Raw genomic sequence first — 15,097 nt, 5'->3', positions numbered from 1 at the left:
CTCAGAAAAATCATAAAGCCAGGGAGAGCACAGGATCTCATCTCTTTTCTGTTCAGGAACTCAAGCCATGTGATCCTGACCACCATTAAACTATCTTTCCAAGCAGTCTTCATGTTTCCGGTGTCTTTATCTCCACTTGGAACTGAACCCAGATGGACATTTCTTCCAACAGGAACATGCAGGTTTGATGTCAATCATGATGTCAATGGCAGACGTTACCACTTTTCAGAACACTGTAACATGCTCAGAACTTACATCATTCATGGAAGCTCCTTCAGACATCCCATCTTGGCCAGGACAAAAGAGATACCAAATAATTTCAAATTTTGCCCTTCAGCAGATCATCTCCCAAATGAAATACTTTGTCAGAGATCCTTAGTTCCCTGAATTATGTTAGATCTGAGCAATCAAGGCACATTTGGAACAAATCTTTTCCAGCCACTTTTGGAACAGTTTTGAAATCTTCCCTCTGCTTTAGGAACAGTCTTTTCTACAGTCTTGAGAATATGTGGCTCTCCAAGGTTGCTAAACTACAAGTCCCAGCAACCCTAGCCACCAAATAAACAGGCAAGGGTTGCTGTTTTTCTACTGCTATTACTTTATTTATATAAACAGAGGGATAGAATCAAGATCTGGTGAAGTGTTAATACCACTTTATAATGCCTTGGTAAGGACACACTTGAAATATTGCATTCAGTTTTGGTTGCAATGTAAAAAAGATGTTGAGACTCTAGAAAGAATGCAGAGAAGAGCAACAAAGATGATTAGGGGACTGGAGCCTAAAACATGAAGAACTGCTGCAGGAACTGGGTATGTCTTCTCTTATGAAAGAAGGACTAGAGGAGACATGATAGCAGTGTTCCAATATCTCAGGGGTTGTCGCAAAGAAGAGGGAGTCAAACTATTCTCCAAGGCACCTGAGGGTAGAACAAGAAGCAATGGATGGAAACTAATCAAGGAGAGAAGTAATTTAGAACTAAGGAGAAATTTCCTGACGGTTAGAACAATTAATCAGTAGAACAACTTGCCTGCAGAAGTTGTGAATGCTCCAATACTGGAAATTTTTAAGAAGATATTGGATAACCATTTGTCTGAAGTGGTGTAGGGTTTCCTGCCTGGGCAGGGGGTTGGACTAGAAGACCTCCAAGGTCCCTTCCAACTCTGTTATTCTATATTCTATGTTTACTGGTAGTTTGATTTACACTTATATTATTTGTTTTATTTTTATGTGCTTTCTAGAGCAGGGGTTGCTAACCTTTCGGACCTCAGGGACCACTAAATTCATAATTTTAAATCCCGCGGACCACTAACATGAATTTTTCAAAAAGATAAATAGTATTTAGTGCAATATAAAAAAATGCAAATAATTTTTCTGTGGACCACCAAAATTTTCTTACAGATCACCAGTGGTCCGTGGACCACCGGTTGGTGGCCACTTTTGTCTGTATAGCAAGGGATAGATATCTTTTTAATGAACAGGGGCATACTTAGCATTTTGGGAAGGGCTAACAGACACTATAGGTAGACTGATGAGGCAAAGTGTATGAGGCAGAACATTTTAAAGTTTCAGACCCTTCACCCACTGGATTGTCTTTCTTCCCAATCACTACCAGTCCCACATTCCTGCCAGTGTAATGGGTGACAAAACTTTTTTTTTTTTAAATTTTATTTATTTATTTTCATCAAGCATGTATTTTATGACAGATACAAGTGTAAACATAATTATAAATACATGTAAAGGGTATGAATAAAAGAAAACATTAGGACAGGGACGGTAGGCACACTGGTGCGCTTATGCACGCCCCTTACAGACCTCTTAGGAATGGGGTGAGGTCTACAGTAGACAATCTAAGGTAAAAGTTTTGGGGATTTGGGGAAGAAACCACAGTCAGGTAGTGCATTCCAGGCGTTGACAACTCTATTACTGAAGTTGTATTTTCTGCAGTCTAGTTTGGATCGGTTTACCATGAGTTTGTATCTATTGTGTGCTCTTGTACTGTTTTGGTTGAAGCTGAAGTATTCATTGGCTGGTAGGACATTGTAGCAGATGATTTTATGTACCATGCTTAGGTCAGACCGAAGACGGCGAAGTTCTAAGTTGTCTAAGCCCAAAATTTTGAGTCTGGTGGCATAAGGTATTTTGTTGCGAGCAGAGGAGTGGAGGACTCTTCTTGTGAAATATCTTAATATCTTAAATATTATATATATTAAATAATATATTAATATTTAATATTAATATTTAATATTAAGTTCTATCATATAATATCATATAATATCTAGGTTCTATCATATCGCAAGATCTAAAATGGACAGCTAACATCAAAAACATAATCAAAAAAGGACAACAAAGAATGTTCTTTCTGCGCCAACTCAGTAAGCTCAAATTGCCCAAGGAGCTGCTGATTCAGTTCTACAGAGGAATTATTGAGTCTGTCATTTGCACCTCTATAACTGTCTGGTTCAGTTCTGCAACCCAACAAGAAAGACACAGACTTCAGAGGATAATTAGAACTGCAGAAAAAATAATTGCTACCAACCTGCCTTCCATTGAGGACCTGTATACTGCATGAATCAAGAAGAGGGCCGTGAAAATATTTACAGATCCTCACATCCTGGACATAAACTGTTTCAACTCCTACCTTCAAAACAACGCTATAGAGCACTGCACACCAGAACAACTAGACACAGTTTTCCCCCGAAGGCCATCACTCTGCTAAACAAATAATTCCCTCAACACTGTCAAACTATTTACTAAATCTGCACTACTATTAATCTTCTCATCGTTCCCATCACCAATCTCTTTCCACTTATGACTGTATGACTGTAACTTGTTGCTGGCAATCCTTATGATTTATATTGATATATTGACCATCATTTGTGTTGTAAATGTTGTACCTTGATGAACGTATTTTTTCTTTTATGTACACTGAGAGCATATGCACCAAGACAAATTCCTTGTGTGTCCAATCACACTTGGCCAATAAAAAATTCTATTCTATTCTATTCTATTCTATTCTATTCTATTCTATTCTATTCTATTCTATTCTATTCTATTCTATTCTCAACGTTCTTCATTCAAGGTCTGGAGACAAGCTGAAGGCAACATTACAGAGATGCACACCAAGTCACGCTTCTGCAGTAGTTAGGTACAACCGAGAACAGTCCTAGGTTACTGTGCATCAGGTTATTCTTAAATTAGTGTGCATTGACTTATTGAAAACCTAACTTTTGCTGTTCCAGGAGATGCTGCCCTATCTTGCTCAGACAAGAATTTAACCCAGTCCTGTACAGATCATGTTTAGTGTTCCCTTTTATGAAAAGCATTCTATTTCCTGCTCTTGATTTCCTGACCTGTGGCAAAGCGTGTGAGACAGATGCTGGTAAAAGAGGTGGAGTAGAGTCCATGAATCCAGGAGAGACCTAGGTGGAACTTTGGAGATGTTCCTTGGTCTCTGAGTCAGCATGAAAGCCAGCCAAGAAGATGAGCTGGAAGGGACAGGTGATATAACCATCCTGACAACAGGAGATCAAAGAATGATGGCCTATACAAGGTCCTAACCCATAAAGGTCATGGCTGCTCGTGTACTGCGCCTCTAACTTTTCTGGAGATGCTTTGGTTAAGGAAGGAAAGGTGAGAATGGATAGATTAACATGGGAAAGACCCAAAATCAAATCCTCAGTCAGTCCTTAGACAACTTTGGGCCAAACATTACATGACAAGGTAAACAATCATATAGGATTGTTCTAAGGGTAAAGTAGAAGAGGGGATCTAATCTAATCCTGTATAGCAGGGGTCTTCAACCTTAGTAACTTTAAGGTTTGTGGACTTCAATTCCCAGAGTTCAGAGCTTTGCTGGCTGAGGAGTTCTAGGAGTTGAAGTCCAGAAGCCTTAAAGTTACTACGATTGGAGACCCCTGCTGTATAGTGTCTTGGTTTTTTTTTTTAGAGGAACAAAATTCATCCATTTCCTGGCATAACCACATATTCTTGTGCAAGGACATAACACCTCTTCTCTTCCTGGTTCAGTCGTACCAAGAGTCCTGAGATCACAAATGATAGACCAGGTGAACCCCCCCCCCACCAACTCTGTTGAATCAAGATACAGGAATCCCCATCAAATGAATTTGTCCCTACCTAGTTTGCCTCAATCCCAAAATACTGCATAAACCTTTCCATTTCAGACTGTGTGGATTGTTTTAATAAACAAATCAATAAAAAGTTCTTTTATGGCAGGGATGATTGTTTTATTGTGAGGACGTCTGGCTAAATGCCACCAGAATTCATTGCTTTTGAGTCCAGAGTTTCGACACAGTGGCCAGCGCCAAGAATATCTGTAGCCTTGCCTTGACTCCTAGGTTCAATCACTTCTTGTGCAGGTGAAGGTTTTCTTTGAAGTGATAGCATCAAGGCTGTGGAGATATGACCTGATTATTTCAAGGACAGCAGGAGGCAAAGCTCAGATATCACCTCATCCAAGGATGTCTTATGACAATTAGCTTTGTTTAATTCCATTTCAGCTGAGGTTCAGCCTCCAAAGCACCTGAAAGTAGAACAAGAAACAGAGGATGGAAACTAATCAAGGAGAGAACCAACTAAGGTTGAGAGATTTCCTGACAGTAAGAACAATTAACTGGTGGAATGGCTTTCCTTCAGAAGTTGTGGTTGCTCTTATCACAGGAGGTTTTACAAAGAAATTGTCTTTGTTATTTGTCTGAAATAGTATATGGTCTCCTGCTAGAGCAGGGGGCTGGACTAGAAGACCTCTAAGATTCCTTCCAATTCTGTTATTCTGTTGTTCATTCATGCATGGCCATTCATGGCTAGCTTTGCACAGATTCAGCCAATTAAAAAAAATATATCTCTAGCTTGTATGTGGTTCCACCCAGGGAAACAGTCTGTATTTCTAAAAGGGAATGCTATTAATGCTCACCTCATGGTGATAAGAGCAGTGAGACATCAATATTTCTCCATTCTTATTGCATCAGCAGAGTATTGTATCCAGTGGTAGGCTGCAACCGGTTTAGCAACCGGTTCTGTGAGCATGGGCTTTGCTCGCGCGCCTAACACACTTGCGTGCAGCGTTCAAAATACAGCAATTTGGAACTCAGCTGCTTACCTTCTAAGGCAGCCCCAGTAAGTAGAACAGCAGAGGTGCAGAATTCCTCTGCGCAAAACAGCTGAGCCAGAAAGAAGGAAATATAGGGCAGGACAGAGCAGGGGTGGCTGGGCAGAGCCATCTGATCATTGGCACTACCGGTTCACCCAATCGGTTTGCCCAAACTGGTCCGAACCAGCAGCAGCCCTCCACTGTCAGGTTGCATCCTGGCAGCCCTGTTCACAGTTACCCAGTTTCTTTTGAACAAAGGGGACTCTGGCATCCATCTTCAGGGCCAAGCTGATGAATTTTCAAGGCACCTGGCAGATAAAATCACTCAAATCTGTTCTCAAGCATGGTGCAAATCCTTTTGGGATGCCCAGTGATCTGGGAACGGCTTGATCCTGTTAGGCCTGAGGAACTCAGGACTATAAGCACAGCCACCTGTGAATTAGATTTGTCTCCCTCCTTGTTAGTCAAGATTGCTCAGCAACGGTTAACTCATCATTGAGAAAGAGGATGTCCCAGAACCTACGAAGGAAGTGTTAGTGCACTCTCTTCTCTAGAGGCCAGCACTGGATCCCACCATTCTGGATAACTTTCTTCCAGTCTCCCACCATCCCATTTTTAGGGAAGGTGGTGAAAAAGGAGGTCACATTGTAGTTCCAGAGGATCCTGGATAATGTTGTGGCCCACCGGTGTCCGGTGGAGCTGGTAGCAGAGTCAGACAGTGAGGAGGTTGGGGAGGAACATGGGCCAGTTCCGGGGGCTGGGGAAAGCTCAGACGAGGGCTCTGTATCGGAGGCAGAGAGGGAGATAGACAGCAGTGAAGCAGAGGAACAGCTGAAGCCCGTTCCCAGTGTGCACATGTGCAGAGTTGCCAGAAGACAAGAACAACTCAGAAAGCAGGGTCGACTTGGGAGTAAGGCCACATTTTGGAGAGGATTGGCTCCTCCCATAAGAAACAAAAGGGGGCTTTTGCAGGAAACAATTCATTCATTTGGTAGTTTCAAGAGTGAAAAGTTCTGTTCATGACTCTAAAAGTCTCTGTGCCAAGTTTTGCCTAACTCTGTGTTTGGAAACAAGTTACGTGACAGCTTGCCAAGCGAGATAAGGTATGTTGAGAAATATTCCTTTGAAAAACTGTTTGGACAAACCTTGCTGACTGTGAATGAAAGTAATTCACAGTCGTGTAAATAAAAGTGGTTTTGCCAGGACCAATTTCTGGTTTTTAAGGGAGCCTAGGTCAGAACAGATAACATAGATTATCTGGACCCCTTCCAGGCAGGTTTCAAGGTCGGATATGGGATGGAAACAGCATTGGTTTTGCTTTTGGACCATCTCTGGTGGGAGCAGTATGGGGCAGAAAAGGATCCATCCTGGTTCTTCTTAATCTCTCAGCAATGTTCAATACTATGATATCCTTTTGGCTCGGCTCTAGTACGTGAGAATGGGTGACACAGTTTTAATCTGGTTCATTTCCTTCCTCCAGGACTGATCCCAATTGATGTTGATAGGGAGCGAGAGGTGTAGCTCATGGCCCCTGTTTTGTGGGCTGTCACAAGGCTTGGCAGTTACTCCTCTCCTTTTTAACATCTACATGAAGTCGCTGGGTGAGGTCATTTGTCACTACAAGACGAGGTACCATCAGTATGCAGATAATACCCATATGTACATCTCCATCCCAGATGAAGCAAGCAGTGCTGTGGGGGCCTGGTTGGGGGACAACAGGCTTCAGCTGAACCCTGGTAAGATGGAGATTTGGGGAGGTTACCATGTTTGGTCTTGGATGGGATAGCACTGCTCCAGACAGACCTAGTATGTAGAGTGGTGGCCCTCCTGGGCTCATGCCCCGTGTTCAAGGAGCAGGTGATAGTCTCGGCTAGGGGAGCCTTTGCTCAACTTTGGGTGGTACACCAGTTATACCCTTCCTGGATTGAGAAACTCTCCTTTCAGTCACTCATGCCCTGTCATCTCCTGGATGGACTACTGCAATGCACTCTACATGGGGCTACTGTTGTGTCTGTGCCCCCCGAGCTGGCCCCCCCTGCCAGAAAGTGACTTGGAAAGTGAGGGGGAAAGGTCCTCAGGACTTACCTTGGGAGCACCGGCTTCCCTGGCTCAGCTCCAGGAGCCAAAGGCAGGCCAGATGGAGGAGATAACAAGGCCTCCGTCCCCTGACTCTTTCCCCCCCCCAGCCACGCCTCCAGACCCAGCTGATGGCAATCAGGCCTGGCTGGACCCTAGGTTTCATAGGCAGGAGAGGCAGGAACAACAGAAGTAGGGGTGGGGCAGGCCTAGGAAGTGCTGAGTCATGGAGCCACACCCCACAGGATATAAAACCAAAGAGGGCTGCTCTGCCTCTTCGTAGCAGGCAAATCAACTGCTTGACTAAGAGCTGAAGTACTGTTTGTTGACTCATTGGCATTAAGGGAGATAACAGAGACACTTGGCAGATGCTCGCTAGTTTGCTGCCAGAGCTGATAGTGCCGGCTAATTAAGCCATCACTCGGACTGAGGCGAGGGGGACAGAACACCATCCCACTCAGTCAAGCAGGGTGAGCATGCTGCGTATCCCATCAGTTAAAGAATTTCAACTGACGGAATCTGGGAGAAGGACCTTCTCAGCTGCTGCCCCCGCCCCACTTTGGAACATCTTATCCTCAAAGGTGAAGTGAGCCCTCCCCCTCTTCTGGTTTTCCAGAAGGTCCTGGAATGATGCAGACCTGGCAATGGCTGGTGGTTTGAAGACCTTCCCACTGCCTTGCTGACCTTTAAGCCTTCTGAATTTTTAACTTTTATTTTTATTTTTACTTTAAGTTTTAACTTGTTCTTAATTCTGTTTTTAATCTATGCTTTGATTCGTGTGTTTTTATTATGTTGTAAACTGGACGCAGTGGCTCAGCGGCTAAGATGCTGAGCTTGTCGATCAAAAGGTCGGCAGTTCAGCGGTTCGAATCCCTAGTGCAGCGTAACGGGGTGAGCTCCCGTTACTTGTCCCAGCTTCTGACAACCTAGCAGTTCGAAAACACATAAAAATGCCAGTAGAAAAATTAGTGGGAAGGTAACAGCGTTCCATGTGCCTTTGGCGTTTACTTGTTTACTTGTCCCAGCTTCTGCCAACCTAGCAGTTTGAAAGCACATAAAAAATGCGAGTAGAAAAATAGGGACCGTCTTTGGTGGGAAGGTAACAGCGTTCCATGTGCCTTTGGCATTTAGTCATGCTGGCCACATGACCACGGAGACATCTTTGGACAGCGCTGGCTTTGAAATGGAGATGAGCACTGCCCCCTAGAATCGGGAACGACTAGCACATATGTGCAAGGGGAAACTTTACCTTTACCTTTAAACTGCCCAGAGTCACTTAGGTGAGATGGGAAGTGTAGACATTTAATAAATAAAAATAAAAAGGTTGTTGGTCCTCCAAGCTTTATATGGATTTTTTTTTATGGCTGTCAGAGCAAGTTTAAATTTTATAAACCTATGACCATTCAATGTTTATCTTATTGGTGAAACCTTCAAAGCTTCCCTTTTGGAAGAAAGAACACACGATCTCTCGAATCTATTTCCTGATCTGCTAATTTTATTGTCTGCTTAATTATCTTCCCGCTCCAAATAAATCTTCTCTTATAAATAATATAAACGAACAACAAAATCATATTGATATAAACAAGAATAAGTTAAAATAAATAAGACAACAGGATAAAAATGTCAGAACAATGGAACAAGTTGATTTTCCATAGGGGTGCTTGCAGGGCAGAGCGACAATCGGCTTCCTCTCCTCCCCAAAGCCCATCAAAAAGTCCACAGATTTATTCCTTATGAACATTATTACTTAATATTTTGGTTGGTAAAGTGCATGTTCCTTACAAATCCAGAAGGAGGCCTGAAATTATCTGTATCCCCTCCTACAAAATATGTGACCTACTTGTGATAAAAAAAAGGAAGAAGAAACAGAAAGAAGTATTTTGGGGGCTTTCAGTTACGGCAGGGGTCTGCAAACTTGGCTCTTTTTAGACTTGTGGACTGCAACTCCCAGAGTTCCTCAGCCAGCTTTGCTGGGAGTTGAAGTCCACAAGTCTTAAAAGAGTCAAGTTTGCAGACCCCTAAGTTATGGCATACATTGGAGGAATTCTGTATGACAGAACAAAAAAGACGCAATTAGGGGGGAAAAAGAGCATAAACATAAATCCAATGGGAAATTTTAAATCATCATTCTGAGCTTGAGCCCAGGATTTCTTCACGGCAGCACAGCCGTTTTGTTCAAAAAAATCCTCCAGCTCTTTTCTCCAGATTCAGAACCTGAAGATGTGATTTCCATTTCTATCATTCACTGATAAATGATGATCAGCGACACTGGAATATCATCCTGTGCTCTCTGATTGGCCTTGCAGGGTCATGATCCCTGATAGACTGAGATGATTGGCTGGGAGGAAGATGGCCCAGTTTTCAGAAGAAGAAAAAAATGCTGCTAAAGAAGCAGCCAATTTGGGTCTTGAGTAATTGCTGTATGAAAGTCATTCGCAGAGAGGATAGCAATAGCACTTAGACTTATATACCGCTTCACAGTGCTTTATAGCCCTCTCTAGGTGGCTTAACAGAGTCAGCATATTGCCCCCAACAATCTGGGTCCTCGGGATGTAAATAAGACGCTTATTCTCCCGAGAAAATATCCACTTTCACACCAAAAAGGGCTCAACTCGATATGAGTTCATTAAAAAAAATGTCCATTACTTTTGAACTCTTTGATTTAAGCAAACGGGGTGCCTCTCCTCCCAGATTCCCCCTCCCCAACCTTCATGCACAGTGACACCGTGTAACAATCATGTCATCAAAGAGTTGGGTGGCCACATTCCCATCATTGCCGTAATGCATAAGCACCATTGGCTCGTAGGCAGCGGGAACACAACATGGGGCTGGCGTCTCCCCAGAAAGGCTGTGCAGCCTGGCCTTGATCTGGGCATGCATGCTGGCTGGTTTGTAGTTGTGCGGGCAGGAGCCCTCGCAGAACTTCATAGAGTAGCTTCGCGGAGCCACCACCCAGTCCGACCACCCAATGGCCTCGAAGGAGACCTTAAGAGACCTCAAGCAGCATTTCCCATCACCCTTCCTGCATTCTTCCTCATCAAGCTGCCTGGTCTTTCTTACTGCCTTTCGAGTTTCAGCCTCTATCGTTAAGGATGGCATTCCTGCCCTTTCTTCTGCCACGCTAGTAGCCAGCCACGCAGCCTCGTCTGACCTAAACTCCAGGCCCAGATTCAGCTTGGGCTCCGAGCTTCCTACCCATTGTTCTACAACACCCTTCAGACTGAGGCTTGGTGAAGTCCTTGAAATTTCTTGGGAAGTGAGCAGCTCGGGGGTTACTTTTTCCCTTTTGGACAGTCGGTAGAGATTCACACGTACTGGCCATGTTACATTGGACAGAGCGTTGCTGGGAGAATCGAGCCATTCTTTGAAGAGAGTCAATTCAGCCCGGAGAACGCTGAGGTTCTGATGAAGTTCTGATGTCCTGGAGAATTCCAGATGCACATGTGCTGCAGCTTGAAGATTTCCAGATGTGGACTCATTAGTGTGCACAACTGTACAGAGAGGAAGAGAGATAGAATAGGTTATCTTTAGTTGCTAAGCTGTCGGTAACCCAGCCATGTGTAGTTCATATAGCAGTGCTTGTCGACCTTGGCAACTGTAAGATGTGTGGACTTCAACTCCCAGAATTCCAGTGGTGGGTTGCTACCGGTTCTTCCCGGTTCGCAAAGCGCATGCGCGAAGCGAACTGGTGGTAACACCAGTTAGAACCCACCACTGCAGAATTCCCCAGTGGGAGTTGAAGTCTACATGTCTTAAAGTTGCCAAGGTTGAGAAACACTGCCCTATAGCAAAACTACTACCTCAGTCACTACTTCATATTCCTATTTTCTGAAATAGATAGGCAACCACTTTGGGGCTTAGAATTACTTGATCTTTGAATTATATTCTGGCTGCTGCGCTGTCAAGCCGACTTTCAATCTGATTTTAGTAAAGTTAAGTGTCATGTACTATATTAAAACAATTAAACTAATTAAATGGAGTGTATTTATTTATTACGCTACAGTCTTGTCAACCCTTTCATTATATCCTTGTGTAATTAATAATCATCCTTTCGATGGGAAAACAAAAATATAGTTTGATAGCAGAAACTGTAGCCAAAATTTGGGGGGGCTATGTGCAGCCCAAGAGATACAAGATCAGCACCCTAGAATAGAATAGAAGAATAGAATAGAATAGAATTTATTGGCCAAGTGTGATTGGACACACAAGGAATTTGTCTTGGTGCATATGCTCTCAGTGTACATACGCTATAATTAATCCATTTTGTTGCTGTAGCCTCCTTAAAGTACACTTGGGATTCAGGAGTGATGAGAGGTAGATGAGATGAAAAAAAATATGAAAAATTTTCATATTATTTCTAACAAAAATACCTAAATTATGTATTTGCATAGCACCAATATAATACTATTTTTAACAAAGAAAACAGATCTAAAGGAGACTAAAAAGGAAAGCCAGTTGCTGTAGTGGTTAAGTGCTGGTCTAGAAACCAGGAGATTGTGAGTTCTAATTCTGCCTTAGGCTTCAAAGCCAGTTTTGTGACTTTCGGTCCATCACTCTTTCTCAGCCCAACCCACCTCACAAGGTTGTTGTGAGGAAAATAGAAAAAGAAAGGAGTATTGTTGTGTTCACTGTCTAGAGTTATTTATAAAAATAAGATAGGTGGGATAAGATGAAAAATAAGATAGGTGGGATAGATTTATTTGCTTAATGGGTAAGCAGATGGAAAGCTTTATTAAGGATAAAATGACCAAGGATTCAAAAAATAAAATACAATAGATCAACTATAGACCGACACAAAGAATAAATATTTATTTATTTAAATTTATATGCCACCCAGCTCACTATACCATGTGGCTTCTTCAGTAAGCTTCTGAATTTTTGGAGAATGCTAATAATGGGAAGGGAATATCAAGCAAAGGTCATGAGTAGTCCTCAGAAGCTTTTGAAAAACACCCTTAGCAAAAGTTGGAAGTATATTTAATAATCATACGAGAAAAGGAGCTTAGGAGCAAGTCCAAACTTCATATATTATAATGCACTGAAGTAAATGACCAGAGATTGTACTGAATAGCTCCATAAAAATAGAAACTCAGAGTGCAGTAGCTGTTCAGGAGTTGTTTAGTTCACACAGTACTTGAACTGTGGAATTTGCTACTGCCAGCTGATTTTCGGGCCTTCTGTGCCCAAAGTAGGGAAGAAGTAGGGAAGTAGGGAAACGGGCTGTTTCTTGCAACCGAAAGACCTCCGGGGGGTGGGGTTGGGAAGGCCATTTTCGCCCTCCCCAGACTCCTAGAAAGGCTTTGGAGCCAGGTGAGAGAGAAAAACGGGCCTAACGGGCCATCATGTGCCAGGAGCGGGTGGGAGGGGGTTTTGCGCACATGCACGGGGGCGTATAGAATTATGGGTGTGGGCATGCACGTGTGCGACACCACCCCCCTCCTCTCCTGGCACACAATGGCAAAAAGGTTAGCCATCACTGTATCTAGTACAACCCCCTGTTCAAGACCTATACCATTCTGGTCAAATGGTTGTTCAGTCTATTTTTCAAAACCTCCAACTAAATTAAACTAAAAAGTTTAGAGTTAGACTAATTTGTGGAAAATACAAATTATCAACAGTTATGGATATGCATGATTTCAGCAGTAGGACAATTCCTTATATAAGGAAGCATAAGAAGTCTTTGATGCGTGTGTTCTGCCAGGAGATTTGTCTGGCAAAATACATTTGTATTTATTCAGATAATGAACACATGGTTAGGTTATTTTTATCTCGTTGCACTAAATCAATGCTTACAATTGCTGCATTTTTATCATTATTGATTTTGTTGGCTTTAGGGCAGTGGTGGGATTCAGCCAGTTCGCATCACTTCGGGAAAACCGGTTGTTAACTTTCTGAGCAGTTTGGTGAACTGGTTGTTGGAAGAAATCATTATGGCAGAGAACCGGTTGTTAAATTATTTGAATCCCACCACTGCTTTAGGGTGATAGGCAGGATAGATGAATAAATGGATAGTGGGATAGAAGAGGAGAGAGAGAGAGAGAGAGACAGACAGACAGACAGACAGACAGACAGATAGAATTTATGACCAGTTTCACACAAGAAATAACAAGATCCAGGCATAAGGTAAGTATGTCTTTTTAGTGTCTATATTTTGGTTTCGGTCTGTTTGTAAAGCTACCTGCGTTGTTTCTGCTGGATAAAAATCTGTTAATAAATAAAGTCCTCAAGAGGAACAGGAATCATTTTTAGGCAAACATATTGTATTGTGATATCAATATAACCTAAGCCAGGGCAACTCAGAATGCCCACCTTTGAAGCTATATGCCCTCCCAAACCAAGGTCTGCACCCACAATTTTGATCTTCCAAAAGGGCTAAGAAGTCATGGCTCTGCCAACTGGCCTGGAGCCTCAGTGGGGGCATGACATATGGGAGATGGCTAATGGATTAGCTAAAAAAAACCCTTTCCCTCCTCATCTGCATTTTGTTCTCTTCTTCTCCATCGTGGTCCATTTTAATTTTTTTAATTTAACGTCTCTAATTATTGTTTTAATATTTTATACGGGCATTTATTTATTTTTTACTGAGGGATATTGAGCCTTTGGCAAGACGGGCAGCATCTAAGTTTGGTAAAATAAAATAAAATAAAATAAAATATTTGGACAAGAATCACAGGTTTGAAAGGAGCCATTAGGGGCAACTCAATGTTCAGTGTAGGAACCCGTATTTAAGCATTTCATACCTATATAGATGACCATGTAATCTTTGCTTCAACCTATCCAGTAAAGGATGTCTACCATCTCATAGAGTATAAGGTTCATTCATTGAATTTATTTTTTTCCTACATGCAGTTGAAATCTACCTTCGTATACCTTAACTCCATGCCCTTCACTCTGGTCTGAACAACAAAGAAAGACCACACAAAAGTAATTCAGAGAAATGTTCAACGGGTCTTCATTCATAAAATAGAGATGTCTGCGTGGGTTTCACCTGTCCTGGCTTCTCCCCTCTGTCTTCTCTTCCTTTGCACAGCTTCAATTTTGACATTTTTCTGAAAATCAACATTAAAGCAACCTTTGAGCCTGTGGCGTGTACACACAGGATACGTGCACGCAGCCCTTACAAGTTCCGCACTAACTGCTTTCTAAGAACTAAGCTACCTGCTCAAGGAAATCTCTGCATTGCAGCAGAAGCTGAGGCAATTTACTGGTTGCTCAAGAAAAGGGGAAAGGCATACGAGACATGCCTCCCCCCTCCCAATTCATGGAAGACCCTCTGAAAAAGATGAACACTTACATTCAGGCTGCAAAAGGTGAAGAGTGGTGGATGGTGGCAGCTTCGTTCGATTTGCCTGGAGCTGTGCTAGCAATTCCTGGTAGTGCAATTGTGCCTTCTGGATCTCTTCTTGATCCACGGGGCCCCGGATGATTGGAGGCATCTCCAAGCCCAACCTCACTAGGATGCTCTGCTTAACAGCTTCTATCTGGAGCTGGAAGTCATGACCCCTGTGTGGCCATGGATCCACCCTGGATATGAAAAGCAGAAGCACCGTTCCCAGACCGGGGATGAGACTCCTGAAGTAGCCTGAGAAAAAGGCTGGCATTGTGCCTATTGCGATGACCACGTCTTGGGGCAATTTCCCTAATTCCATCGATTCGAGAAAGGTGCCTTCGCTATCGCTACTATCACCTGCGCTAACAATGAATGAACTTGAACTTGACCAGATCTCTCTTTATAAAGATGAACTTCGACTGACTCACATCGTCACTCTTACACTGGCGTCAAAGCAGTAAACATGACTGCGAAGAGGAATCCAGGCCGTTCCCTTAGAGAGTGGGGGGGGGGAGGGGGGAGGCAAAAATTTCTCCTCCAGGGAAAATTTGAGAGTGGCAAACCCTGGGGAATTTACAGTATG

The 15,097-nt window shown here is 42.9% G+C and overlaps 1 protein-coding gene across 1 annotated transcript; it reads right to left on the bottom strand.

Moving 5' to 3' along the window:
- Positions 1 to 8,708: 8,708 nt before the first annotated feature.
- On the bottom strand, positions 8,709 to 14,825 carry GDF15 (growth differentiation factor 15). Its single transcript, XM_058171959.1, has 2 exons — positions 14,479 to 14,825; positions 8,709 to 10,675 (listed from the first exon to the last, which is right to left on the bottom strand). The coding sequence occupies exons 1-2, from the start codon at positions 14,783 to 14,785 to the stop codon at positions 9,894 to 9,896; spliced, it is 1,089 nt and encodes a 362-aa protein (XP_058027942.1). The 5' UTR covers positions 14,786 to 14,825; the 3' UTR covers positions 8,709 to 9,893.
- Between the last annotated feature and the right edge of the window lie 272 nt (positions 14,826 to 15,097).

This window comes from Ahaetulla prasina, chromosome 1 (assembly GCF_028640845.1).
Source record: "Ahaetulla prasina isolate Xishuangbanna chromosome 1, ASM2864084v1, whole genome shotgun sequence".
Lineage (NCBI taxonomy): Eukaryota > Metazoa > Chordata > Lepidosauria > Squamata > Colubridae > Ahaetulla > Ahaetulla prasina.
This window is presented reverse-complemented; position numbering and strand designations above follow the sequence as displayed.